We start from the raw sequence: 25849 nt of genomic DNA on the forward strand, positions 1-25849 counted from the left end.
AAGGGGAGGATAAGATTCTGAGAAGGCACTGAGTGTTTGGAATAGAAGAATCTCTTTAATGAAAGGAGCATGTTCATACTGTGTTTGGTTTGGTATTTTCATCCCTCTCCTTAGCCACTGCTGGTATCCTTCCTGTTCTCACTGGAAATGAACTGCAGCACAGGATGGGATCCCTTCTGCAGGGCAGTGCTGCACCCCCTGGCAGGATCACCCTGCTTGGACACAGGAGATCTCCAAATCCAGTTAGAGGTTAGGGTGAGAGGAGAGGTGGGTTAGAGGATGCTGTACAGTTATAATAAGCTGGCATGAAGCTGACTTTGTGTTAGGAAAACCTCGTGCTTATTCCCAGTGCAATGAAAGGAGATGAAAACCAAGGATGCCCTTTTCTCCACTGTTTGGTGGGAGATGTTGAAATGTGTTTAGCTGCTGGGCTGTGTTGGTGAGAGCATGTGTACACATACACATCCCTTCTCTTGCAACAATATCCTGCATTCCTTAATGAGCTCCTTTCCCAGCTGTCACTGTGTTAACTGCTGTGTAATGCATTGCAACAAGCTTCTCCCAGCTCTCTTCTGCATTCCTGCAACGTTCCTTCTCATTCCTCAGTAAAGAGCAGTAGAACAGTGTGATCCTGAGCCAGCACCATTGAAATGGAATTAATTCAGTCCTTGGAGAACAGAGCAGGCTTCAACAAAAGGTGGAGCTGAGCATCATTCCCAGTTATCTGCATCATCAGTGCAGAGCCTTCTCTCTGTGCTTTACCTTCCGGTCCCTGTTCTTGGAGACCACGGGGCTCATCGTGATCACTGGGGACATTTGGTGTTCCATTTACTGAAGCGTTTGCCATTGTACCTGATTTCTCTTGCTCTAGTTTGCACACCCACCCATGTTGCTCATGCCACACCACTTGGGCTTGCAGCATTGCTGCTGCCGTAGGCATGGGAAGGCTTTCAGTTCCCCCAGACCAGAACAGAGCTCAGAGCCTGTGCTTCCCAGTCCAGCCAACTGTTCCCTGCTGAGCCAGTGGCTGAGCAGGGATGAACTGCACCATAAAACCTGGACTCAAGTTATTCACTCCCAGATCTTTATGAACATCTCACACATGGCCTGCGCACGAGTCCCCTAATTTAAACAAGCTGTTGTTGTAATAGTTATTTTTATATGACTGCAGACACTGATTTACTTTATGGGCTCAAGAGCTGTACAAATTGAGTTTAAAAGCAGCTTAATTTTAAAGGTATTTAAGCATTTAAAGAGAGACTATTAGTTTTAATCTGAAAACTTCAAAGTGATTTATTTTCCCTATAATTTGTTTTGCTGTTTTGTGTTACAGAAAAGGGGAGGGATGGGGGGAGAGAAACCAAACCCAAGCCTGCGCTTGCAGAGACGTTTTGTGCCACAGTAAATTTCAGACCAGGGCAAAGGTTTAATCAGAGTCACAAATCCTTTTAAATGAGTTTATAATTAGCCCTTATGGCTACAGCTACACAGCCTTTAACTGGCTCTGCTGCTGAAGAGGCCTCGTGCCCTGTGAGTGGAGTTGTTCTAAAAGACCTGGAATCAGGGTCCTGGGGACTGAATTACACTTGTGTTCCTCCATTGGTGTGTTGATTTTGGTGGAGCGATTCCTGTTCCTTAGGTTGGGGTTTGTAAAACCAAAGGTATAAACTTGCTGTCAGTTGATGAGCAGGGAAAACTGGAAGCATTTTGTATTCCCTGCATCTCACCCAGGTTTTCAGGCCAAAACAGGTTGTACTGTTTTTGATTGACTGCACTGCTGGTGTGAATAACAAACATTTGGAAACCATTCCACGTTTCCTACCTTTATGGAGTCTTGTGGGGAACAATGGAACTAAAACGTCTTTGCCAGGGTCTGTATAATATTTACCTGGATATAATGAAGGAATTGTCAAAGTCAAGACCCCTTTCAGTCATCACTAAGTAGTGAGCCACACAAATACTTTTCCCTGGACACTGGAGATGAGCAGAGTGCAATGAGCTGCTGTGCAGGGATAAAGATGAAGAGAAAAGAAGTCTGTTGAGATGCTCTGTGTGCTCTGCTCCTTCCCAATCCAGTGATTTCTGTGGGAAAGGCTTTGTATTGGTTACCAGCCCCTCTGACCTTCATTTCTTGGAAGGAAACTGCTTGCATGTGATCAGTAAACCTTCAAAAAGAGATCAGGCATAGGGATAAATGGAATATTCAGAGTTACAATTTGATGCTGACAAAAACCTGTTGGGGTGAGTATTAGATCTCACGCTCCAGAGCTTTAATCAGTCTCTAGGTTGGTCACATCCTGATCTCCAGAGGTTAGTGGGGAGCAAGGAAGTGATTATTCCTCTGATCCTTATGTACAGGTTTCCAGTGCTGCCCTGGGAGGCAGCTGATGCTGTACTTTGGCAGGGATGGGATGCAGAGCGGGACAGCCCTTGGGTCTCAGCAGCCTGGCAGGCTCCATGTTGTTAATCACTGGGATAACTTGGTCATGCCACTGGGCACTGCTGATGTGTGTGAGGAGGAAGGGCTCTGGCTGTGACTGATGGAGACCAGATCACAGCTCTTGGGCTTGCACAACCCTGCAGATGCCCTGTTGGGTTGTGGTGGTGTGAGGAGAGCAAAGCCCCATTCAGCCTGAGCATGGGCTCAGAGCCTGCCCCGTGGTGCTCAGTGTGCTAAGATCCTTGGATGAAAGAAGCCATATAAATGCAAAGAGGCTTTTTTATTGCTAGGCATTGCTTTAGCTTGTTAACTGTGTGTGACGGTTGATGTGACAGGGGTTTTGATACAAGATCCTGCCTTGCTCTGCTCTCTGAAAGCTGCTGCTGCCATTTTTGTTTTCCAAAGATGGGATTTATTTTCCAGAGAATAAGTGTTTCTAATGGCATTTGAATTCCAGCATGAAAGATCACCTAGCTGGAGGCCTCTGCACAGGCCTCAAGTACTTGCTGTTTGTGTCTGTAGGTGTGAAGGATGCTTTAAGTCATCCATTACTCCTTCCTTGTTCATTTGCAAATGCAGAAGGTCACAGTCTTCTCACCAGAATGTTTCAAAAAGCTGAAATGGAATTTGGAAGAAGAAACAAAATAGTTACCCATTGTTTGTCTGCTGGGTGTGTTGTGGGGTTTATTCCTGCCAGTATAATGGGCACAGAAGTGTAGGATTCTCTTTGCTTCTCAGATTCTCATTTTCCTTTTCTCATCTATTTCCTTTCTAACACAAACACATCCATGATTTTCAGTGTGGTTTTCCTTCTTGATTGGGCTGCTGCTACTGGGAAACAGGGAATTGCTACTGGTGTCCTCTCAGGGAGAGGAGAGGGGCTTTGGCTCTGGGACAGAGGGGTGCCACCCAACCACATCTCTCCTTCTCCTCCCTTGCAGGTGTGTTCTTCACCTTCCATACCTTTCACTTGGAGAACGGCCACGACTACCTCCTGATCACTGAAAACACCAGCTTTGCTCAGCCCCTGAAGCAGCTCACGGGCTCTCGGCTCCCTGCCCCCTTCAGTGCAGGGCTCTTTGGGAACTTCTCTGCTCAGATCCGCTTCATCTCAGACTTCTCCATGTCCTATGAGGGTTTCAACATCACCTTCTCAGGTAAGGACAGGGGTGGGCAAAGACTCCGTTGTTTCCCTTCCCACTCTTCTGCAAACCTTGGGAGTGTTTCTTTGTTGATGCGGTTACACGGGATTCGGGTCACTGGCGGTCACTCCTCTTGGTACCCCAGTAAACTATCCTAGTATGAAGCCACAGTATGACCCAAAAAGTAGTCTCCTTGCAGTCTCCATGTCACCAAATGTAGCAGTTTTGCCTTGAGCCCCAGGAGATGACTGGGTTGAACCATGGGAATTAAAGCCCACTACAGACATCATTGTTGCTTTCTCCCTCCTCACCCGCTCATCTTCTCTGCTCTGTTAGGGACTGAGTGTCAGCTCATGTTTCCTTGGGGTGTGCTGTCCCTCTTCCCTCCTGATGCTTTCCTTCCCTGTTTATCAGAGGAAAATGGTTGCAGTAAGTACAGCATTTCTAACATGGGAAGCTGGGACAGATGGGATCTTTTGGAAGGCAGTGCTGAGCAATCTGGACTTCTTGGATAAGGAGCAAGGCAGAGCTGGTCACTCCCATTGCCCGTCTGGTCTCTCTTTTTCCCCTTGGTTCACTGCTCCACTTGGAGCTCATCCACTGACCCAGGCTCTGCCACTGCCTTCAGCCTGTCCTAGATGTCACACGTGTGTCCTGCAGCCTGGGCCAGGTTTCCATGAGCCCATTGGCATTGCTGGGGAACTGGGAGCAGTGTTTTCTCTTGCTGGGCTCTAACTCACCTGCTGTAATGGCAGATGAGAGCAGACGTCTTGGTGCACAGGGCAGGGCATTGAGGGAGGCAGGGCTCTGCTGGCTTCACAAGCCTCCTCTCCCTGCTGGGCTGTTGAAGATGCGACCTCTGCCCCGAGAGCCTCCAGTAAGCCCATTCAGCCCTGTGCTTACTGAACCAAGCCACTGCTGATGCTGCCTGTGACCGAGCACACAAAACACTGCTTTCTCCACGTGAAGTTCTGTATCCTCAGAAGCTGGCAATGAGGAGCAGCGTGTGCATGGTGCTCTTGGAGAGAGGCTCAGAGAAAGGCACTTTTGCCTATGCAGAACAGACCATCACACCAGTAAATAACTGCTTCATGCAGGTAATCTCTGCTTGAAGCACACAAGGGGTCCTTTAACCCAAAGTCCAGCGAACGACTGCTGAAGTGTTTACCTGTGCACACACTGCAGAAACCTGCACTGCTTGAGTGCCCCAACGAGCTGCTCTGTAAAGCAATCACTTAATGGACAGAAGCTTTTTGCACTGGGGCTGTTCTTCCCTGTATCTCAGCATCCCTTTTAATCTGGAGGGCACCAGCTGCAGATTCAGAGTGCTGGTGTGAAAGAGAAATGGCCAATTTTGTTGTGGAGCTCAGTGCTGAGATGCTCACTGCCTTTGACAGACAGAGCTCTGTTGCCATAGATGCAGATCAAACTTGCTGCATTGAGAACTGGCTTCCAATGCTTTAGTTCAAGTTAGGGATTTGCATGGAAGCTGGTATATATGTTAGTATATACTAGTATATATTTTCCATATTCCGTGGAAACTAGTCAGAAAGTTTCCAATTGACTTTCATTTTGATGCACAGAAAAGGCTTTTTGCCTTTAAAAAGATTGCCTCTAGGTGTATGTACTGTAAATACTATACACATAATGTATACTGTATGTCTGTGTAACTGTATGCATTTGGAGACTTCTATTTTGGAAAATGAAACTGGGAATCAGTTATGTTTTAGCTTCCTTCAGGTATATGTGTGAATTCTTGCACTGTGCAGGTCTGTTGTTTCTCAGGAATCAACCCTCAAGGAGGTTTCCATCGAACGTGTCACCTGCCATTCCATGAATGTCCTTTATCCCTGTAGAATACGACTTGGAGCCCTGTGATGAGCCGGAGGTCCCTGCCTACAGCATCCGGAAGGGGCTGCAGTTCGGAGTGGGGGATGTCCTCACCTTCTCCTGCTTCCCTGGGTACCGGCTGGAGGGAGCATCCCGCATCACCTGCCTCGGGGGGAGACGGCGTGTGTGGAGTTCGCCTCTGCCAAGGTGTGTTGGTAGGTGGTCATGTGCTTTCATTTTGCTTGGTTGGTTACACTGTGCTGGCTGGTTTCGGTGGGCAGGGATGGAGGCATCCCACAGCTCCCAGGGTGGTGGGGGCAGAGGTGGGGGAGAGGGAACTGGAATGAGGCTTCAGCCCTGCAGGTGTGTGTGGGGATGGCAAGGACAGGCAGAAAGGCTGTGGTTCTCTCTTGGGCTGGAGGCCACCAAGCACACAGCAGGTTGGGTCACTCCTCAGCAGACACCTGATGCCTCTGCACCCCAGTGATTACTGATGAATTGTGACCAGGCTTTTTTCTTGTGCAATTCAGTAAGCAGGAAGCTGCTGAGTGCTCTGCTGCTGCCCAGAGCCATGAGGGATTCACTCCAATGAGGCAGACCAGATCTCTTACCTGGTTACACTCTGGCAAAGCCTGCTGGCTAGGTTTTCCTGATCTGTGGTAATGACCTTTGAGGGCCATTGCAAATAGAACATTCCAGCAAGAGCTGCTCTGCTTTCTCTGTCTGGATTCATTTCCCAGCACTGCATAATGTGTAGGTCACAGGGCTGCATCATCCTGCTGTGACAAGCAGCCTCTTCAGGGCATGAATGATAATCAGGTTGCAGAGAAAGCTAATCAGGGGAATAGACATCAGAAAGAATCCTAACAAAGCTTTAAATCTGACCCTCAGACATCATCATTAAGTGGACACACTGGCTTCATCCCCCAGTCCCCTCCTGCAGGTGGTTTGAGTTAGTATGTTGATTGTATAATAGTGGGTCAAATTCAGTTGTGGTTCACACAGAGCTCTGGTGGCAGAGTGACAGCTTTGGCCACAGTGTCCCTGCTGCACACTTAGGTCTGTGTACTCACCCTGGATATATAATGGTACTGGAGGTGTACCCATTAAGACCACAGGAGCTTTGTTTCTGCCAGACAGACCAGACTCGATGTATTCAATTCCTGTTCTAGAAATGGATCTGTAAAGAATAAGGGTAGCTTGTTCCTTTGGCTGACCCTTCTCTCCAGGATAGGGATGCTCCCCACCTACTGCTTCCTCAGATCCCAAGCGGTGAGGTCTCCAGCATCATCCCTGTGCCAGAATGAATGTCCTGCTTTTCATACACGGCAAGAGAGGAGGAGAAAGTTGGTTCCAAAGTAGCTTCTCTTGGTGTATCTGCTGCTTCCGTACTTAACCCCTACGTAATCCTTAACTCCAGTGTGTTATTGGAGGAGCAGCTGAGGTGGCAGAGTCCATGCAGGAAGCTGCACAGTGGTGGTTTCCCTCAGCTCCACCAACTTGGTATGCTGTGAAGGGCTCATGGAGACGAGGCAGAGCTTGCTAATCAGAAAAGCTGTTTCCAGGGCAAGTTGGAGTGGTTCTCCCCAGCCGTGCATGCAAAACAGGACTCAAAGGAGCAGGAAGCTGGTGTTTTACAGCTGGAAATCTTTCAGGGTAAATAGGCCAAGAAAACAATGGTTTGTGGTTTGCTCATGTGGGAGCTAATCAGGGAGTAGTGAAAGTGGTTGCAGGGCAGGTTTACAGATGTTGAGGGATTATGGATGCACAGAGTGAACTGGCTGCGGTCGGGCACTGGGACCAGGCAGCACTGCTGCAGCAGGAGAACGTCCTTTGGATGCCATTGTGCAAGCAAGCCCTCAAGCTGTATGGAAGCATTGCAGACTGCTGCTTCCTCCCTGGGATAGCAGCAGGTAGGAGCTCATCCTCACACTGCACCATGAGCTCAGCACTGTCACTGGCAGCGGCAGTGCTGCTGCTTGAATGCCTGCTCACTGCTTCATGGAGCGAGGACGTGCCCATAGCAGTCCTCTTACACTCACAGTGGCATGGTCTTGTGAGGGAGAGAGTGTGGTCCTAAAAGCTTGCCATTAAAACACATAAAATGCAAAGCTGAGGGATGGGTTGTTGCTGTTTTCTGGAAGCATTGAACTGTGATCTGCTGACATCCCAAGACAGGCTGAACCTCCAAAGCTGCCGTTCCCTTCCTTCTCTAAAAAGGCTCCTTCTGCCAAGTTCAGAGTCTCACAAATCTTCCAACTTCAAATTTGGCTTAAAATCAAATGCTGTTCACACTACATAGAGTAGAAGAGGAAGCAGATCTGGTGAAGGAGGAGAGAAGTTTTACTTAGAAGAATGTGATGGAACAGGGACAGACAGCAGATCTTGGTGAATGAATAACAACAGGGAGAGGACTCTTGCCTTCCTTATTTCCTTCTTTCTAGAAACATTTGAGCACATCAGCTTCCTGTGACTCAGTTTCCCTGTCTGCATAAGGAGAGGGCATTAATCTCTCTCATAAGGCACCTGAGGTTTAACAATGATGGAAATGCTGTTAAGCACTGTTTCATTTACTGTCTGCACTTGGAAATAAAGCCCGTGGATGTGGTAGCAGATGGGTATAGGAAGGAGAGAGCATCTGTGGCTGATGGAGGAATCACCTGCATGTGCTATATGGCTGGAATACAATGGGATAATTAAAATGTGTTTTTTTTGTCTTTATATAGCTGAATGTGGTTCATCTGTAACTGGAACCCAAGGTGTTCTGCTGTCCCCCAACTATCCACTAAACTATAACAACAACCATGAGTGCATCTACTCCATCCAGACCCAGCCAGGAAAGGGGATCCAGCTGAAAGCCAGGACTTTTGAACTGGAGGCAGGAGATGTCCTCAAGGTAATTCTTGTGTCTGAGGCAGTGAAGCACAGCTTGCTGCATCATCCTGTGATGGGCACAGCAGGTTTGAACACAGCAGCAAGGTGCCATGGAGCCAATTGGACCTCAGGCAGCGCAGGTGGCCTCAAACAGCCTGTGTGCATCCTCTCTAAGGTTAGAGGAGAAACAAAAGGTGTGGAACAGTGTCTTGCAGCCCAAGGACACAAAGCAGGGTGTCACTGCTGTGCATTAGCTTGTGCTTATAACCATACTGTGTGAGTTTAGGGAATTAGCACCTCTGAACTTCAGCTCACAGCAGTCTCTGGTGCTGAAGCAGTAGTGAGTGTCCTGTGCACTTCAGCCTAGCTGCTTACGTGGGGCTTCAGTCTGCAGATGGACACATGAACAAACCCTATGTCATTAAAAATGCAGATGTCTTTGCTGTCTCACTGCACCTTCTGCCGTGGAGTCTTCCCTGAGACCTACACATTTGTTGGAATGCCAGTTTAGTTTGTAGCTCAACTTCAGCTCTTGTCTGCATAGTTGTACAGAGGAGCTGTTACCACATGGGGAGGTGTGAGGTGCTTAGCATTATTTTTGTGTTTTTAAGAATCAAGGCTGATTTGTCCCCAAAAAAGGGTTGATTTAAATGCAGAATTCCAGGCAAGCTCTTCAGCATTCCCACACTCAGATTCATCTGCATTTACAAGTTTCAGGGCTCTGTATCGGAGGAGACAAATCCAGGCTGTTTGTTAACCACAAAGAAATGGTTTTTGTAGCAATCATTAATATTACAAGATGTGTGCTGCTGTGCTAAGCCATCTTCCCAGAGAACGCCTCTGTCCTTATTTAAGTGCCATACTTCTGCACTGCAAGATGGGTGTAATCCACATATTTTCAGCTCACAAATGACTGGAAGGAGAGAGAGATTTCCAGCTAATGCAGAGAACATACTCGTTGTGGAGGAAATGATGTTCTCTCAACAGGTTTGTCATCAACTCCTCATCTGCTCCTGAGGAAAGGAGCTATCAATCTCCACTAGGGAGAAGTTGCTCTTTATCCTCATAGAGAATCATGCTATCTAAAAGAAAGGGATAAAAAATGTGTTTTCTTAAATAATAGCAGGGTCAAGGCACATCTATGAGTCACTGTAGGGAGAAAATGGTTTTCCCAGTAGCTGTGCTTTGGGAAGAGCTTGGTTCAGAAAACACAGCCCTGGCTGCAGTGTAAACTCAGGTGGAAAGAGAAGGATGTGGATCCTCCAGCACGTGAATCCTGCTCCTCAGCTGAGTGACACCACTCTCATCACTAGCTGGGATCATTTCCCTGCCTTCAAATGACCTGTTCCCATTTGCACTCAGGGATGATTTAGTCCCTGAAGTAGCAAATGAAAGATGTTTGCCAGACTCTGTTTCTCGTCCCTGCCAGGTCTACGATGGCAGCAATAGCTCTGCTCGCCTGCTGGGCTCCTTCAGCCGCTCCGAAATGCTCAGCACCAGCATCAACAGCACTTCCAGCAGCATGTGGCTCGAGTTCATCACCAATGCTGAGAACACGAGTAAAGGCTTTGAGCTGCAGTTCTCCAGTAAGTCCTAAGACCCTTATGCTTGTGAGCTGGGAGGCTGATGTATAGTGTTGTATTTCTGTGCTGCAGTTGCATGACCAGGGGAAAGTCCTTTCCAGAAGGATCTTGTAGTCTCAAGTGGAGTTGGAGTGGGAGAGACGATAATGTCAGCAAGCCTTTTCAGTTGTGAATGAGGCGGTGGTGATGCAGAAACTGGATCCAAGCTGAGATACCAGATTTGTGGGATCTCATTCAAATAGTAATTAAAAAATATTGATGTTCAATATGGTGTTTTTTTCTCTTCAGCAAATGATTTTGAGAGGAAAATTATGGTCTGATCTGTGTTAATATCTCCTGACTGTTAAATATCAGATTAAAACGGATGCTGTTTCTCCCACTCCAGGTTTTGAACTCATTAAATGTGAAGACCCTGGCATCCCACAGTTCGGTTACAAGGTACATGATGAGGGACACTTTGCTGGCAGCTCAGTATCCTTCAGCTGTGACCCTGGCTACACCCTGCGAGGCAGCAGGGTGCTGGTCTGCCTGACTGGGGAGCGGAGAGCTTGGGATCAACCCCTGCCAACCTGTGTAGGTGAGACAGCTCCTGCTTTGAAAACATCCTCTTACAAGTACTGCCTTGTGGGCATCATGCTGAGCACCCTTTCTTCCTCCTTTGGTAATACATATGACCTTAACTCTGATATAGGTTCCACCCCTCTGCATTAATAAAGACTGGGATAAGGGTGCTATGTAAGGCACCTTCAGGCTGAGAGCAGTGATGCTATGATCTCTGAAACAAGCAGCCTGAACATGGAACACTGTGCTCCAAGCACACATTTGACAAGGTTCCTTGCTTCCCTGCAAGGAGACTGCTGCTTTTCCAGTCCTTGTCTTCTCACTTGAATGTGTTAAACAGGGTGGCACTTGCTGATAATGGCAGACACCAACGTGTGTCCAGGCTTTTGACAATTCAGAGTCGTGTTTATTTGAGAGCTACAGGACATCTGATCCCAGATTCTGAGACCTTTTAATTCCCTCTGTCTTTTCTTAGCTAAGTCCTGAGGCCCCTTTACCTGTAGCTCTCCAGAAGAACCCCTTCTTGCTTGGAAAATTCCAAGTTTTTCCTATCTGAATGAATTGCTGTTGATTGCTGCTTGACAACTTCATAATTAGCTGGTGTATCCAGGACATGGAGAAGTTCCTACAGACTTAGTCCTCTGAGAGATCTCAACAAGCAGGAGGCTGCTTTCATGGCTGTGATTGATGTGCTCAGACACTGGCACCCCCATGAGTTAGGACCATTCTTTATGCAGGAACTCTCTGCTGAATTTTAGCCTTGATTATTAAGGTAGAAAGACAAATTTCTGTGATTTATGCATAATCTTAACTTTCACTCTATTTTCTGTACGCACATTACATGTGAATAGTCACATCTGAGCACATGGAAACGTACAGCATTTGAATGGCTACGTTATGAAGATGTATTCAAGATCCCCAGGTTCACTCAGCAGACACACACATGTTGGTTTTGTCACACTGATGAATTGCTCAGATGTTTTGCAGCTACAAGCAGAAGAATTGAGCTCTTTCACCCCACACGTGTGAATCAGGGAAAGCAGGATGCTGGCAGGCTCTGCCTTTACTCGCTACAAAGATAGGTGGAGGGGAGCTTTGACAGCGTGTCTCGTGTTGGGAACGTGCACAGAAGTGCAGCTGAATTAAATGACTCTCTTTATCTTTGTTTTGTAGGCTTTAAGAATCTCTTTAAATGGCAAGAAATACTCCCTGTTGTATTTGTAGGATGAGATCTGCTTTGTTGCCAAGTGAGAACTGTAAAGTGTCATGAATCTTCTCACTAACCCATATGTTTCTTTCAGCTGAGTGTGGGGGAACTATTAAAGGAGAGTCGTCAGGGCGGATACTGTCTCCTGGCTACCCAACACCCTACGATCATAATCTGAACTGTATTTGGACAATCGAGGCAGAAGCTGGTTGCACAATAGGGTGAGTTGGGACAGGGTTATTGTAGCTTGGTTTTCTTCCCATGTACAACTCATTTTTCCAGAAACAGATCAATAATCATACAAGGCAAGTAGAGAGAATGTTCTGTCACCTTGATAATCCCAAACGAGGGAGCAAGTGCTGGTTTATCTCCTTGCCAGGTTGGACAGAGGTAGCATTGCTTCTTTCTCTTCAGCATTTTAGCCCTGTTTGGAGTGTGCCTGTAACAGCTGTTGTGCCATGAGTGGTGACACCAGGTGATGTGCTATTGCTGCCTGTAGTCTTTCTGTACTAAAACAAAATCCAAGAGCTTTTATGTGCATGTACAGTGTAAACCCCTTCCCTCAATGTGATGTATTCAGAAACAAATCTTTTCCACCAGATTGATGTTGAATTTCCCAACCATGTTTAATATGTGTCCAAGGGCCAGAATCCTAAAATGATAACGTGTGTATAAAGTTTCCTGGAATATCACATCCCAGGAAGGGATAGAGGCAGCTCTGGGTTTGATTCACCTCCAGCACTGAACGGGATGAGCTCTGTCACGTTACAGTTGTGAGAGTGAAGAGTCAGGTGTGAGGGCCCCCAGAGGTGAGTGGCCAGCTGGAAAACTGAGACCACAGCACTTACCCTTCATCTTCTAATTACATCTTTTTATTGCTTTAATAATAAATAGAGCCCATACAATGTAATTCTCTTCCCAAAGGAAACACTCAGGTTGGTTTCTAACATCTGGTCTGTACAGAGACCAACGACTCTTTTCTCCTCCTCCTCCTCTCACTTGTTTTATTGTCCTATTGCCGCTTTCCAGTTGGAAAATAGCAGTTTGAAGCGTAATCTGTTCCTAAGCTCTGTGAATTTGGCACTTAGGTAAGCATGGTGCTGAGAACATTTGGCTCATAAAGTTAGTGCAGTCACCAGCAGAATCCGGGCAGTTTCCTGCTCAGTGATACTTCATCTGTGATCCCTGCTGCTGCTTAGCCACTGTTCCCATGCTGAAGTTTGCTTGAGCCCTGCCAAGCCATTTCAGTAGTGCTCTGTGTGTACCCACATACTCCAGTCCAGCTAAAGCCATCTTCGACAGAAAACTGAAGTATATTGGCAAGTGAAGTATCTGCTAAGTGATGGGACCTGAGAGGGAGAATGTAGATTATAAGTTCAGCAGTAATGCTCTTCTCCCATAATCTTCCATCATAATTTCTAGTGCTTGTTAGCTGGTGTGTCAGCCTGTTTCTCTGCTGACCTGAGACCTGTTGCTGTTCCAGCTCTGCACTCCTTCACTGTCAGTGCCCTTTTATCTCCACTGTAGCCTTCTTGCTACATCAGCACTCATCATCTCTTCAGCGGAGGCTGTTAATTATGTTGAGCTCTAGGGTGCTTTTAGATGATGAGTTTATGCTGGAGATAGGTTTGGTCCGGTATTCTCATGTTAGTTAATGGAGAAATGTCCTCCATTAGCTCTGCTCTTCAGTGTGGTTCAATAATGGATGGTTTCTGCTGTGAACACGGGACAAAGAGCATCATCAGAGCAGCTTAATTCCTACACAGGCAACTTCCAGTTGAACTCTCCTCTTTTGTTTTCTGGTAAAGATTCTGAAGAATGCAAAGATTTTCATAGGACAACATGGACAGCAGACACCCCCTCTTCCTGCTCCCCTAGATGCATAGGTGACTGCTTCAGCAAGTGCATTCACTAACACACAGTTCCTGTCTGCATCTATGAGAGTACTCAAATGAGAAGCTTGTGTTTGCAGGATGAGCCAGAGGCTTGGAAGGGGCCAGGGCTGAACTGCACTGGTGCCAGGCAGTGGTACAGTAGTACACCTTTGTGTCCCTTCTGGCCATCAGAGATGAGCACTGCCTTCTTCTACACCTTTATTTGGCAGCTCAAACAGAACAGATGATCTCTGGGTAGTTGAGAGTGCACATTTTCAGCAGCTTCATTTTTATGGTAATCCATTGGAAAAATAATCCTCTTCACGCATGATACAATTGTATAAAGCTCTCATTTATAACTTCCATTAAAATTAATCACCATAGCTTTCTGAATAAAGCTGTATCTGCACAGAACGAGGGAAGGAAAGATGGAAAAATTAGTCTGCTCATTATTGCCTTTGAAAGTTCAAAGGGTTGCACTCTGAGAGAGGATTAATCCTGTGCATGTGCAAACAGACACGTGCACACACACCTAAAATTACACCTGAAATGACTTATCCGTGGGACTCAGGAGAGAAATGGGAAGGAAGAGTAGGAGGGAACGCTGGGAAATGAGTGAAACTTGCCTTAGAGTGCTGCTTGCACAGCTGAGAGCAGAGAACTCCCAGTTGGAAGTGGCACTGGGGGCTTATTGCATAGCAGGAATCTCAGTGTCAGCCGATCTAGATACAGTTCTGCACTGTTCAGAACTTTGTGACACATGTCCCCATCCTTGGAGGTGCTGCGGTCTATTGCTCAGGACTTGTACCCACCTGTATGCACCCTTCTGAACATCCTGTTCTGCCCCTTTCTGGGCACCTCCAGGGCAGTTAACACCCTCATAAGGGTTTATTTTCCAGCATGATGCTGTTATAATGAAGAGTGGTGTTGGTTGTTTCCTTCTCTCTTTTATCCCCCCCCCCCCCCCCCCCCAATAAATAAGATTATCTTGGTGCCAGGAGCAAAGTCTTTGCTGTGAGTGCAGGTAACAAAAATCAATGCATTTTATCAGTAAATGCTGGCTCTTGCCAATAACTGGTTCTTTGCAGGACACAAAAACGTGCTAAAGGACAGCCAGGGCTGTTGCTGTGTGCAGCACAGGGACAATGGGATGAACGTATATAAGTTGTGAAGGGAGCCCAGCACATTTTCTGCTATAATCTCTTTTTAGAATAAGTTTCTCCATACTTCTGTGTTCATCTGTTACAGAATTCAGTGGAACTACAGACAAACCCCATCCTCTCCTTCACAACCCCTGTACCTCTCTCCTGGAGCTTTCCTATGTGTCCTTGGCTGAGCCTTTTGTCTGTGTGACAGCTGCTTATTGCAATGAGCACCTTCAGTGTAAAACCAGCTGTGACATTCAGGCTAACTGCCCACGATGGGCATTTGGACCTGTACCTCATTCCTCAGGGTTTGTAGGACAGAAACACTTTTCAGGAAACATTAGTATCCATGACTGAGTTGGGGTTTTTATGGATGTGACTAAGAGATCTTGGGGCTTATAGGGGGATGAAGCTTGCTGGAGGGCTTTCAAGCTGAGTTCAGATAACAGGAGAGAACACATTCCTTGTGGGTCAGGCTACCTTAGGTTGGTATCGACCACTTTTCTTATCCTTTCGGGAATAAAGGCAGAGCTCTTTGTGGTCTGACTTCCAGTTCATTTTGCCACACAGGCTCCATTTCATGGTTTTCCACACCGAGGAGTTCCACGATGTGCTGAGGATCTGGGATGGTCCAGTGGAGAATGGCATCCTCCTGAAGGAGATCAGCGGGTCCAGCTTACCCAGTGATGTCCACAGCACTTTCAACTCGGTCATCCTTCAGTTCAACACTGACTTCTTCACAAGCAAGCAGGGCTTTGCTGTTCAGTTTTCAGGTAGGCTTTAGATTGTTTCCTCAGCGTTGTCCAAGCCCAGCTTTGTGGATAAAGTGATTTCATGTCCGTCTGCAAAGTACTGATGATGATGATGTTGTATTGAGCACTGTAGGAGCAGCAGTTGTGCTGTGTTCTAGGACTTCCAGCCATTTGTGCTCTATCAGATTTGGTTGCAGTCTGTGCAAATTGAGAAACTTTGCTGTTCTGTCCTTGCAGTGCAGGTGAATTCTGTGCTCCCTCTGCTACAGTCACCTTCACAGTGGTGAACTTGGCAGCAAGATGTGGAGCAGTACATTATGGAATACACAAGAAGGAATTACAGATACTTTCCATCACATTCCCATAGGTCCCTTAAAGACACCAGGATGCAGGCAGCTTCCCCAGGCATTCTGAGAGCAGTTGGTCAGTGGGCTCTGAAAACCAAGTCTATTTACAAACCCTCAAATTGGATCCCTGGAGATGCAGACCACAAAAAGCTCTGTTGGCCATAGGGATGTCATTGCTCACAGCAGCACTATGTGTAGTGCAACTGCAGTCTGTCAGTGCCTGAGTCCTGGCTGCTGTTAGCTAAGATCTGGCCTTGTACACACATAAATTTCAGTTCTATTAGGTTAATGTATTCCAGCACTGACACAGGGGTTTCCAGGCTGCAGGCATGACCGATAGCCAGGTGTCTGTGTTCGTGATGGGATAAACAGGGATGCTGTTGAGTGAATGGTGATACGACCTTCCTGGGACACAGACATATCCAAGCATCAGAGCTCATCTTGTCTCTCCCAGACTTCTGCCCATAGCTCTCTGCTCAGGGTGCCTTGCATGGCTGGGAGAGCAGGCCAGCTCCTAGGGAAGGGTTTGTGCTGGGTACAAGACCATCTGGGATGACCAAGGCAAGTCTTTGTGTCACCCAGCACAGCTCTGCTGTCCTCTTTCTTTGCCAGGCTTGTGTCTCCTGCTAGGAAGAACTGGCCTGTGCTGCTCACTTGCTTATCTTGAGCTGCACAGAAAGAGAGAGGGGGATTTCCGCTGGCTCTTTTGAGAAGAGCTTTCTCTAAACTGCCTGGGTGTAACAGACTCTCCTCAACTTAGCAGGAAATAAGCTCTGCTCCACTGCCCACTACAGAGCTGGTCTTTTTTAAATGCTCCTGCTCAAAGCCTTTGTTCACAAGGTGTGACTAAGTAGTCAGACCTAAGCTCAAAAGTACGCAGGTTTGGATCTTGTGAACTCTAATGATCTATATAAGCTTGCAAATCTCCTATTACTCCAGGCCTTTCCGTACCATTAAGTAGTTGTGGTGTTGACAGACCCTGAGCTCAGTCAGTAGTGATGCTCTGCTGCCTGCGCTGCACTGAGGAGGAGCTGAGGGGCTCATCTCATCCCCAGCTGAAGGACTGGGAAGGAAACACGTGTGTTTCTGAAAGGTCAGGCTTGATGCTTCACAGGACCACAGGCCAAATAGCTCTGCCCCACCAGGGAAGTGCCAGGGGTTGGTTTGGTTTGCAGCGTGTGTCTGACACACGGCTCTATAAAACTGCCGTGTAAGATCAGCGGATGTCTGGACTCATGAAGCAAACATCCATGTGCACAATTATGCATCAGACTTGCACTCTGTGTAGTGTACTTGAACTCGCAGGTCCCCGGAGCCTTCACCAGCTGGAGTGGCAGATGCTCAGTGCAAAGGAAAAGCCAGTTCTTGTGTGTGGCAACTTTAAGGGATACTGAAGAGGAGGGATGGAGAATGAAGTCATTGGTTTGATGTGTGTTTAAGGACAGTGTCCAAGTACAGCTGGTGCTGTAAGCTTGGATTAAATATAGATCTATCTATATTAAATACGTATTTTCTAATGCTTTCAGTTTCCACTGCCACTTCCTGCAATGACCCAGGAATCCCCCAGAACGGGAGCCGGAGTGGTGACAGCAAAGAGGCAGGTGACTCCATCATCTTCCAGTGTAATCCAGGATACGCTCTGCAAGGGGAGGCCAAAATCACTTGTGTGCAGATTGAGAACAGGTTTTTCTGGCAACCAGACCCTCCATCCTGCACAGGTATGAACACATCCAGCCTCCACTGCACTGCCTTCCCTGCTCTGTTTTGTTGCAAGACTTCTGTATCTAAAGGGGTGAATCCCACCTGCTTTGAAGGTGTGTGACAAGGGGTGTGTGTCTCAGGTAGCTGCCTCCTAGAACTGCTCTTTAGGTTTATCCCCAGAGCATCTGAGACAATGAGAATCCAGTTCATGCTGGAAGCTCATAGGATATACTGCAATGTAAGTGATGATATTTAATCTGACAAGTCAAAATTAAAGGCTTCTTTAAAACTCAGGTTGGTGGAGAGGATTGGGTCACGGGTGAATAATTTCTGCATGAGGAGACAGCAAATTCTGTCAGGAGAAAGAACTATCTGACATTTTCTTTGAGCTCATAAAGTAATAAAAGGAGCTCATAAAAGTGATTCTTTTTAGTATGTCCAGAACATATAAAAATAGTCATGACAAGCACATAGGAGCAATAAACATCAAATTTGCTGGCCAATTAAATGCTAACCACAAATTACTTACCTGTAACCTTCATTCCTGTTTATGCACTGTTATCTCAAGCAATAAAATGAATTCATTCCGTTTCTAACATCTGATTTAATGCCAGCTAGGAAACTTGTACAGCATGCACAGGATTTATGCTCCCTGCAGGACGACTTGGTTTCTGAATGACTGTCTTGATGATCTAGTGTGGCACCCTTTCAGCCTGATAGAGACAGTCCTTTTAGTCTTCCTGGAGCTGTAACTAAATCATACTGCTGCATGTCATGCCCATCTCGTCATTCTCTTGTTGGGTTTTCTTTCACAGCAGAAGCTGAGCCCTCAGAGCCAGTGCTTTAATCTTGGTGTGAGATGCATTCCCATGGGTCGGCTCCAGTTTGACTTGGAGATGTTGTGTTGGCTCCTTTTGAACTATCTTGTTTTAGGAGTCATCATCTCTTTGAAGAAGCTGCAGTCAGTGTCTTGCTCTTTCTTCCATTCAGAGGCAAAGGATTTGGAGGAATAATTAGTGGCCAGATAACACCAGTTTTATAACAAGTGCCTAACAGGCAGCCTGGTTAGAGCTGAATTGGAAAACAGGGTTTAATTTGGGCCTGGGGTTTTACATTTCTATTTTGCTTTTTCACATCTTTATTGTACAACTTCTGCAGTCCCTGAGCAGTGTGGGCTGAACTGGAACCTCCACGGAAACAACCCCCAGAGGTTTGGGGTGTTTGAAGTCTGTCCTGACCCAGCTGCAAACAGCTGCAGCTTGGACCCGGTTTTAGTTTGCATCCTTTGGAGACTATGGGTGGGATTTTCAAAGAAATGAGAGGGTGTTTCAGAGTCATCTCCCATAGGCTTGTCAAGAATAGTCTGTATATTTTAGTTGCTTCTGGATTTCCCCTGGCTTTGCAAGCTGGAAGAGGAATGTGCCCTAAAGGATTAAGGTAAATGGACACAGAATAGGGCCCTGCTGCTCTGCCAGGTTATTTGCACGTGACCTTCAGCTGAAGTCTTTGCTGTCCATGCTGTGATTTCCTTCTCTGTTTGAGAGGGTAATTGTTGTCAGGGCCTGCAGGAGCCTGCAGCTGAGCTTGGCTGAGGATGCTGCTGTTGGGCCTTGCAGAAGGGTCTGCAGTTGAATCTCTGCTGTGGTCCTTATAGAACAACCCCCACTGATACCTAGAGGTCCTTGTGTATTTGCAGGGCCATGTAAAAGCCCACAGGATCTAGAATCACAGAGTGGTTTGGGTTGAAAGGCATCTTAAAGCTCATCCGGTTCCAACCCCCTACCCTGGGCAGGGTGACACAAGCTTGCTCCTTCATGGAGGATCCTTCCAAGAGAGATCCTGTTCTTTCTGTCCCACACTGGTTCACCTCCCACTCAGTGTTCCCATTGCTGTAGTCAAACACCCATGTTGAACACAGGCTGTGCTGCCCTTGCTCTCACCCCATCTGAGATCCAGGAGGATTGATCTGAGCAGTGGAGGAGATCATAGAGCATCGACCCTCGTGAAGAGACTGCAGAAGGGCTGTCAGTCAGCCATGAGTATTTGCCACAGTGGAAATATATGCAGGCACTTTGAGCCTTAAAAAAGTAATAATTGATTTTTCAATCAGCTTGACATTTAATGTGTTGGTAACTGTAATAAACAGGAACAAGCCATTAGTCCACACAACATGTTCCACTTACTTAGCAACCAGCCAGATTTTGACCAGCAGTTGCCTAAATAAACACAACAGAAAAGCAGAAAGCATCTTCTCCTTCTGGTTGCTCACTTATGCATCTTCTGACGATTGTAATAGCATCTATAGCTGTGTGTGTGTACAGGTGTAGGCTCTCTGGAGTAACAGAGCCTTCATCTCTGTGAGGGCCACTATAAGCTCTTGTGATGCATATCTTAGTATCGGACAGTGTTGTAGACTGCCTCGCTGTCCCCCTGCCTGTCTCTCTTCCTTCCTGCATCTCATCTGCTCTTTCTGACGTTTCCCTAAGACCAAGCCTCATCCCTTTGCTTGGTTGCCTTCAGCTCCCTGTGGAGGTATCCTGACGGGACCAGCAGGAGTGATCCTGTCCCCGCAGTACCCGGAGCCCTACCCACCGGGGAAGGAGTGCGACTGGAAGCTGACTGTGTCTCCTGACTATGTCATTGCCCTGGTATTTAACATGTAGGTACCTGAGACCTGTCTGGTTGCGTGGCTGTGGCTGCCTGTGAGGACAGGGAGGGGATACCAGTGGTGGGGTATTGCCTGGGGGAGCTGGGTCTGCATATGGGTCCCTTCCTCTCTGAAGGAGCCAGACCTGGTAGGACTGTCCCATCATCCTCAGTAGTCTGTTCTCAGACATTACCATAGTTTAGGGAAGATACACATATTTTGACTGCAGCATCTCTTTGATGCACACGTGTTTTTTACAGAACATAACCATGTAACTGGTGTAGCACAGGAAGCCTCTATAGCAACACTGCCTTATGCTTTGTGCTGCTGAGTCTGTGACTCCTTACATGTGGAATGGAGGCGGAAATGTCCTGCACTGAGCTGAGGAGCTGTCAGGGGCAGAAGCAGTCTCTCAGCTCTGTGGCTGTACCCATCAGGACCACAGTCTGTTGTTCTCCAGGGGCTGCAGTAGTATGCTCATACTTCCAGCACTTTTCCTTTGGTTTTGCAGCTTCAGTTTGGAGCCTGGCTATGATTTCCTTCATATCTATGATGGACCAGATTCACTCAGCCCCCTGATTGGAAGCTTTTATGGCTCCCAGCTTCCAGAGAGGATAGAGAGCAGCAGTAACAACCTCTTCCTCGCATTCCGAAGTGATGCATCGGTCAGCAACACTGGATTTGTCATTGACTACACAGGTAAGAGCTGTTCTGGGGTATTCCTGGCATCTGCACAAAACTTGAGTAATAACTCCTAAAATGAGCAGAAGAGTTCACACTGGTGCTAGAGCAGCAGCTTGGTGTTGCCTTGCTTGCCTGGGGAGGAGGTAAAACCTTGTGTGGCTTCAGCGGTAATGGTGAGAGACAGGGGACGTGGTTGGAGTTTTCCCTGGTGCTTTTAGCTCTCTGTCAGTGGAGCAAGCTGAGGAGTGACAGACCTGGCACTGCTGCTGTGGGAAATGGGGGGAAAGGAAGGCTTTGGCAGGTATGTTCGTGGTTGTGCCTAGGGTAGGTGGAAGAATGGAGGTGTTACAAACTGTAGTAGGAAATACGCTCTGAAAAGCTGGATCCGATGAGCTGGGATTATACAGAATGGAGAAAAGGATTGACTGGGGAAAAAACAGGGCTGGAAAGAGATGGTTCTTGCAGCCTGCTCCGGCCTTTATGGACTAGTTTGCAATATGGGAAAAAACCACTGATGGCTTCAGCTGTACTGGATGTGTGCCACTGTGAAACATGGCTTTACATGGTGGTGTACACTGTGAAACAGGCTGTTGAGTCTTGTTGGCCCAACTGTGTGCTATGGGAGCAGTAATAACCCTGATGGAGAGCTGATGGGCTGCTGCTGCTTTTGCTGTGTGTTTGGGCAATTCTCTCTTCCCATAACCTTGTTTCCAGTCTGTGATTCCTGCTTTTGAATTTACCTGACCAGAGGTTAAAAGATAATGAAATGGCAAATTCCTCTCAGTTACCCTGAAAGGATGAAATCCCTCTAGCAAAGTTAGGCAGTGACAGGACTGTGACTGTGAGCATTGCTAAAGAGTCAAGAGATGGATGTTCTTCTGCTGTCATTAGAATTCATTTTACTAAAAATTAAGTCTTTGGTTTTCTTCCTTTCCACTTTCTCTTTGGGTAGCCAGAAAGTTGTTAACAAATGAAACCTCATTAGGGTGGTTGTGAGGTGCATTTTTCTCCTCTCCAGTGCTGGTTGTGTAAGATACATTCTGTATATTCATACACTGATATTGTCAGATGGAGACCGCCCTTCGCTAGCAATGTAAAGGGCAGGCTGTTGGTTGGAGAGCCTTTATTCCCCCCTTATATCTCGTGTGTGTTGGGGACCTTTGCCATGAGCACAGGAGTGGGTCAGACCCCACCGGCTGCTGCCTCCATCCGAGCAGCTCACCCTGATGGGCAGGCCCCAAGGTGGAGGTTTGGTGCTCGTGCTGGGGCAGAGGCTAAGGAGGAGTTTCCAGGGTGGATGCTCCCAAGCAGGAGGTTTCCTCACGCAGTTCAGTGCTTCCTGTTGCTGTGGTGGGCCCAGAAGCAAAGAGGTGTGAAATTGAAAGCAAATGAAGCAGAACTGATTCCTTTTCACCTTCCAAAGGGATGGAAGGAACCTAAAACAAACCCCAAGCCTTATTTCAATCCATTGTTATTTCCCCAGAACTATTTTGCCCATCCTTAGCTTATAAACATACATTCAGGATTATTTATGGGTTATTTAAGGTACGAATTCCCCACGGAAACACTGTAAAACATTGCAAAGCAAGCTGTTAAAAATACCCAGCACTGTTTGCTGCTAGAACAGTCAGAAATGGGAGATGATGCTTGATCCCAGAATGGCTGAAAAACAGGTCAGGCCTTTGGAAAAGGTGTTTCATGTAGCTGGAATAAGTCGGAGTATGCTGGGCTCCCAGCCAGCTGGTATGGACTAACCAAGCTGCTTGGGGTGCCCAGGCTACACCTGGACTTTAAACCCTGCCATGATTTGTCCTGTCTTCTGTATAGATGTCTGTTGTGCAGAGCTGTCTTCTAGGCAGTTTCTCTCATGTAAGGCTTAGCTTCCAATGAAAGCTTCCATGTGTTCTCAGTTATGGAGTTCATGATGCTCTTTGCAGACGAGCTCTCGGGTGAAGCTGTTCTGGAATGTGCAGGTGAAAGCCTGAGCTCCTGCTCTAGGAGCTTAGGCAGGCTTTGAGTTTCCATTGGGAAAAGAGAGGGGGAAGCACAGGAAACGCTGCTTTCTGGGGACTAACAAAGCAGTTCTCATGGCATTTGTGTCTTGACTCTCTTCTAAACATTTGGCAGCCTGGATCCATGATAATTGGGACATCAGAGTCAAGTCCTTGATTTCTGAAGTGTCTGGGTGGAAATAAAATGTTAATTCTAAATGGGCAAGCTGTGCTGTGCTCACTTCATAGCCTCATAAATCAAAGGCTGGGGAAGCTGTGGCTTTCCCACATCCCTCCATGAGTCTTTTGCAGTCACCACGCAACCAGTGACTTCTTTAAAGTTGAGCTCCTGGCTCCATTTGTATCCTACTGCTGAGGATCATTGGGGCAGCTCATCTGCAGAGCAGTGCTCAGCTGGAGACACATGTAGGACTCGTGTCAGGATGCATCATCCACCGAGGTGAGCACTGTCCCTGAAGGCACAGACCCTAGAGGAAAACACAACCAGAGCAATGGGGCTGTTGCTCAGCACTCAGCCACCAGCCCCTTTTCAGCAGTTGGCAGTGACTTGAGCACACAGTGTCATGATATTTCAGAGCAAATGCAGAGGCTGAGATCAAGCACATGGCTGAGACATTTGACAGCCGGGTGGGAGGCTGACTGACAAGTTGAAGCCACATCAACTTGGTAGATGAAAGGCAGTGAGACTGTTCAAGATAACACAAGGGGCATGAAATGGTCAGAAGGAAGCTGTTGGGTGCAGCTTTTGTATGGAGGGGTCTGAAAGAGAATATTAGTAATTCAGAGAAATTAAGGCTTGGGGATTGAAAACGTGTTTTGGACAAGCAGGCAAAGCATTTACACTTGTTTGTGCTGCAGTGGCCTCTGGGCCATGCAGCTGCACTGCTCATCTTCAGGGCTGTGCTGGACTGATGCTCAGGAGCTGTTTGTCACCTCTGTGGGCTGTGATGATCGGTCTGCACTGAGCATTCCAGTGACTTGCAGTAATGGTAAAGTCTCACTTCTCCAGCTACAGCCGGTGCCTCACAAACGTGAGGATAAATGAGGAGGGAATGTGTTCATCTGAGCTGATCAGAGAGCCAGGGGCTTTGCTTCCTGATGCTGTGACTGAGACAAGCTTTCTGGTCCTGATACCTTAACTCATAGTAATCAGGATTTCTCTGCTGTGTCTAGCTGGTGTCTGAGCAGCACCTACCATCAGATCCCACACAAGGAATAATGGAGACAAGTATTTGTTGAATTCTTTTGTCTTAGAACATCAATTTTCTCCATCATGTTCTGAGTATTGGAGCTCTCTTTTGAATGCTACAGTGGTTATTCTTGTAGGCATGTATGTGTCTCTTCCAGGATCAGATAGATGGGAACATGTTGTTACTTGGTTGGAGAGCAGGGTTGGTTGTCCAAAGTTCATGCAACAGGACAGCACTGACACAGAGGAGAGCCCAGGACTCCATGATTTGAAGTCTGATGGTACAAGTATGTGATGCTCTGCAAGGGGCACTGGGGGTTGACCAGCCTCTGGCTCCAAAACAGGGAACTGGTGTTTAGGCAAACCCAGTGGCCTCACTGCTGCGGCTCAGGGCTGCTGCTCCTGGTGCAAACATTTCACCTCCTCTTGTGCCCTCTTCACCTGGTGGCACAGCTCTTGTGTAAAGGGAAGCCTAGAGCTAAGCCTGTTTCTCACTGCAAACAAAGACACAAAAGCAAGATCTGGGGGCTGCTTCTGTTTTCTGTTTCTCCCTCCACCCTTTCCCCACATACTAAAAGCCCATGATTTAATGCTTAAACACATTCTAATTGTTCACAGGCCCACTGCTCTCAGAAAAGCCCTCATCTTTAATGAGCAATTTCCAAATGACAAAAGAGCAGGATTAATCAAAGCCTCTAATTATATTTCATGCAGGGAAAAAAAAAGAAAAGAGAGAAAAAAGCCCTCAGAAGAAGGAGAGAAATACCCAAGTCCTGACAGCTCCGTAGTCTTTACTGGGATTTTCATATGTAAATGGGGTTTTTAACTCTGCAGGGCATAGTGAACAGAGAGAGAAATGTCTTCATTTTGTCTAACTGCTTGTAATCATTTTGCCATAATTGCAGCCACACTGCACATCTGGAGAGTCAACCAGCTAGCACATGGCACGATGGATTTCCATGGCAAGAACAGACAGCTCCTAGATACAGGAATGATGGGTGCCAAGGAAGTAACTCGAGCAGATGTGGCACATCTGAAATATGTTTCATGTTCAATTTGTGTTTCTGTGCCCTGCTTTGCAAAGTTCCTTGCAGCCTGTGCAAGGAAGGGAGAGCAAGTGTAGGTTGTTAAATGAAAGCTTTGCCTTGTTGATTGGGTTTTGGGTGCCAGGAATTGTCTGTGAACTGAAGTTTTCCTTCTTGGAAGTGTACTTGTGCTGGAGCTGAGCACCAGGGAAAGGTCTGGACCAGAATCTGACCCATACAATTCCCCAGATTCAGCAGCATGAAATCTGAGCTCTTCATGCTTGAAATCTAAGCTCTTCAAATCATGCTTGAAATATGTAAGCTCTTCAAATGGTGCTAGTCTATATGATACATGTGAGATTCCCAGATGAGAAAAGCCAAGGGCCATGTCATTGACCAGAACTCCAGTGTAGCTGTATCAGACCAGTAAAGATCTTGGCCATTCCAATCCTCTCTTGCAGAGAATCCCCGGGAGTCATGCTTCGACCCTGGCTCCATCAAGAATGGCACCCGTGTGGGTACAGACCTGAAGCTGGGATCCACCATCACCTACTACTGCGACGGTGGGTATGATATTGAAGGGGTCTCCACACTGACATGCATAATGGGAGAGGATGGAAAACCCACGTGGAACAAACCTCGACCTACCTGTACAGGTAAAGTCCAAGGGAAACAGTGAGAGAATGATTTACCCATCTCCAAATACTTCAGCAGTTTGTCCTCATCAGAACTGTGATGTTAATTTTGCACAGAGGGACAAAGGGGTTTTTCTCACTGTTCCGTGATACTTTAACACCCAGAGGGCAGGAAGAGCTGATTTATGTGAGGTTTCTTCA

The 25849-nt window shown here is 47.0% G+C and overlaps 1 protein-coding gene across 1 annotated transcript in view; it reads left to right on the plus strand.

Moving 5' to 3' along the window:
* Positions 1–25849, plus strand: part of CSMD2 (CUB and Sushi multiple domains 2) — a 239718-nt gene that overhangs the window by 151110 nt on the left and 62759 nt on the right. The window contains exons 20-30 of the mRNA XM_034069226.1: positions 3382–3597; positions 5439–5627; positions 8139–8308; positions 9716–9872; positions 10255–10446; positions 11732–11858; positions 15227–15429; positions 17282–17473; positions 19977–20115; positions 20615–20802; positions 25475–25669. Coding sequence (XP_033925117.1) covers positions 3382–3597; positions 5439–5627; positions 8139–8308; positions 9716–9872; positions 10255–10446; positions 11732–11858; positions 15227–15429; positions 17282–17473; positions 19977–20115; positions 20615–20802; positions 25475–25669 — 1968 coding nt within the window. The remainder of the gene's footprint in view (positions 1–3381; positions 3598–5438; positions 5628–8138; positions 8309–9715; positions 9873–10254; positions 10447–11731; positions 11859–15226; positions 15430–17281; positions 17474–19976; positions 20116–20614; positions 20803–25474; positions 25670–25849) is intronic.

Source organism: Melopsittacus undulatus, chromosome 14 (genome assembly GCF_012275295.1).
Source record: "Melopsittacus undulatus isolate bMelUnd1 chromosome 14, bMelUnd1.mat.Z, whole genome shotgun sequence".
Classification (NCBI taxonomy): domain Eukaryota; kingdom Metazoa; phylum Chordata; class Aves; order Psittaciformes; family Psittaculidae; genus Melopsittacus; species Melopsittacus undulatus.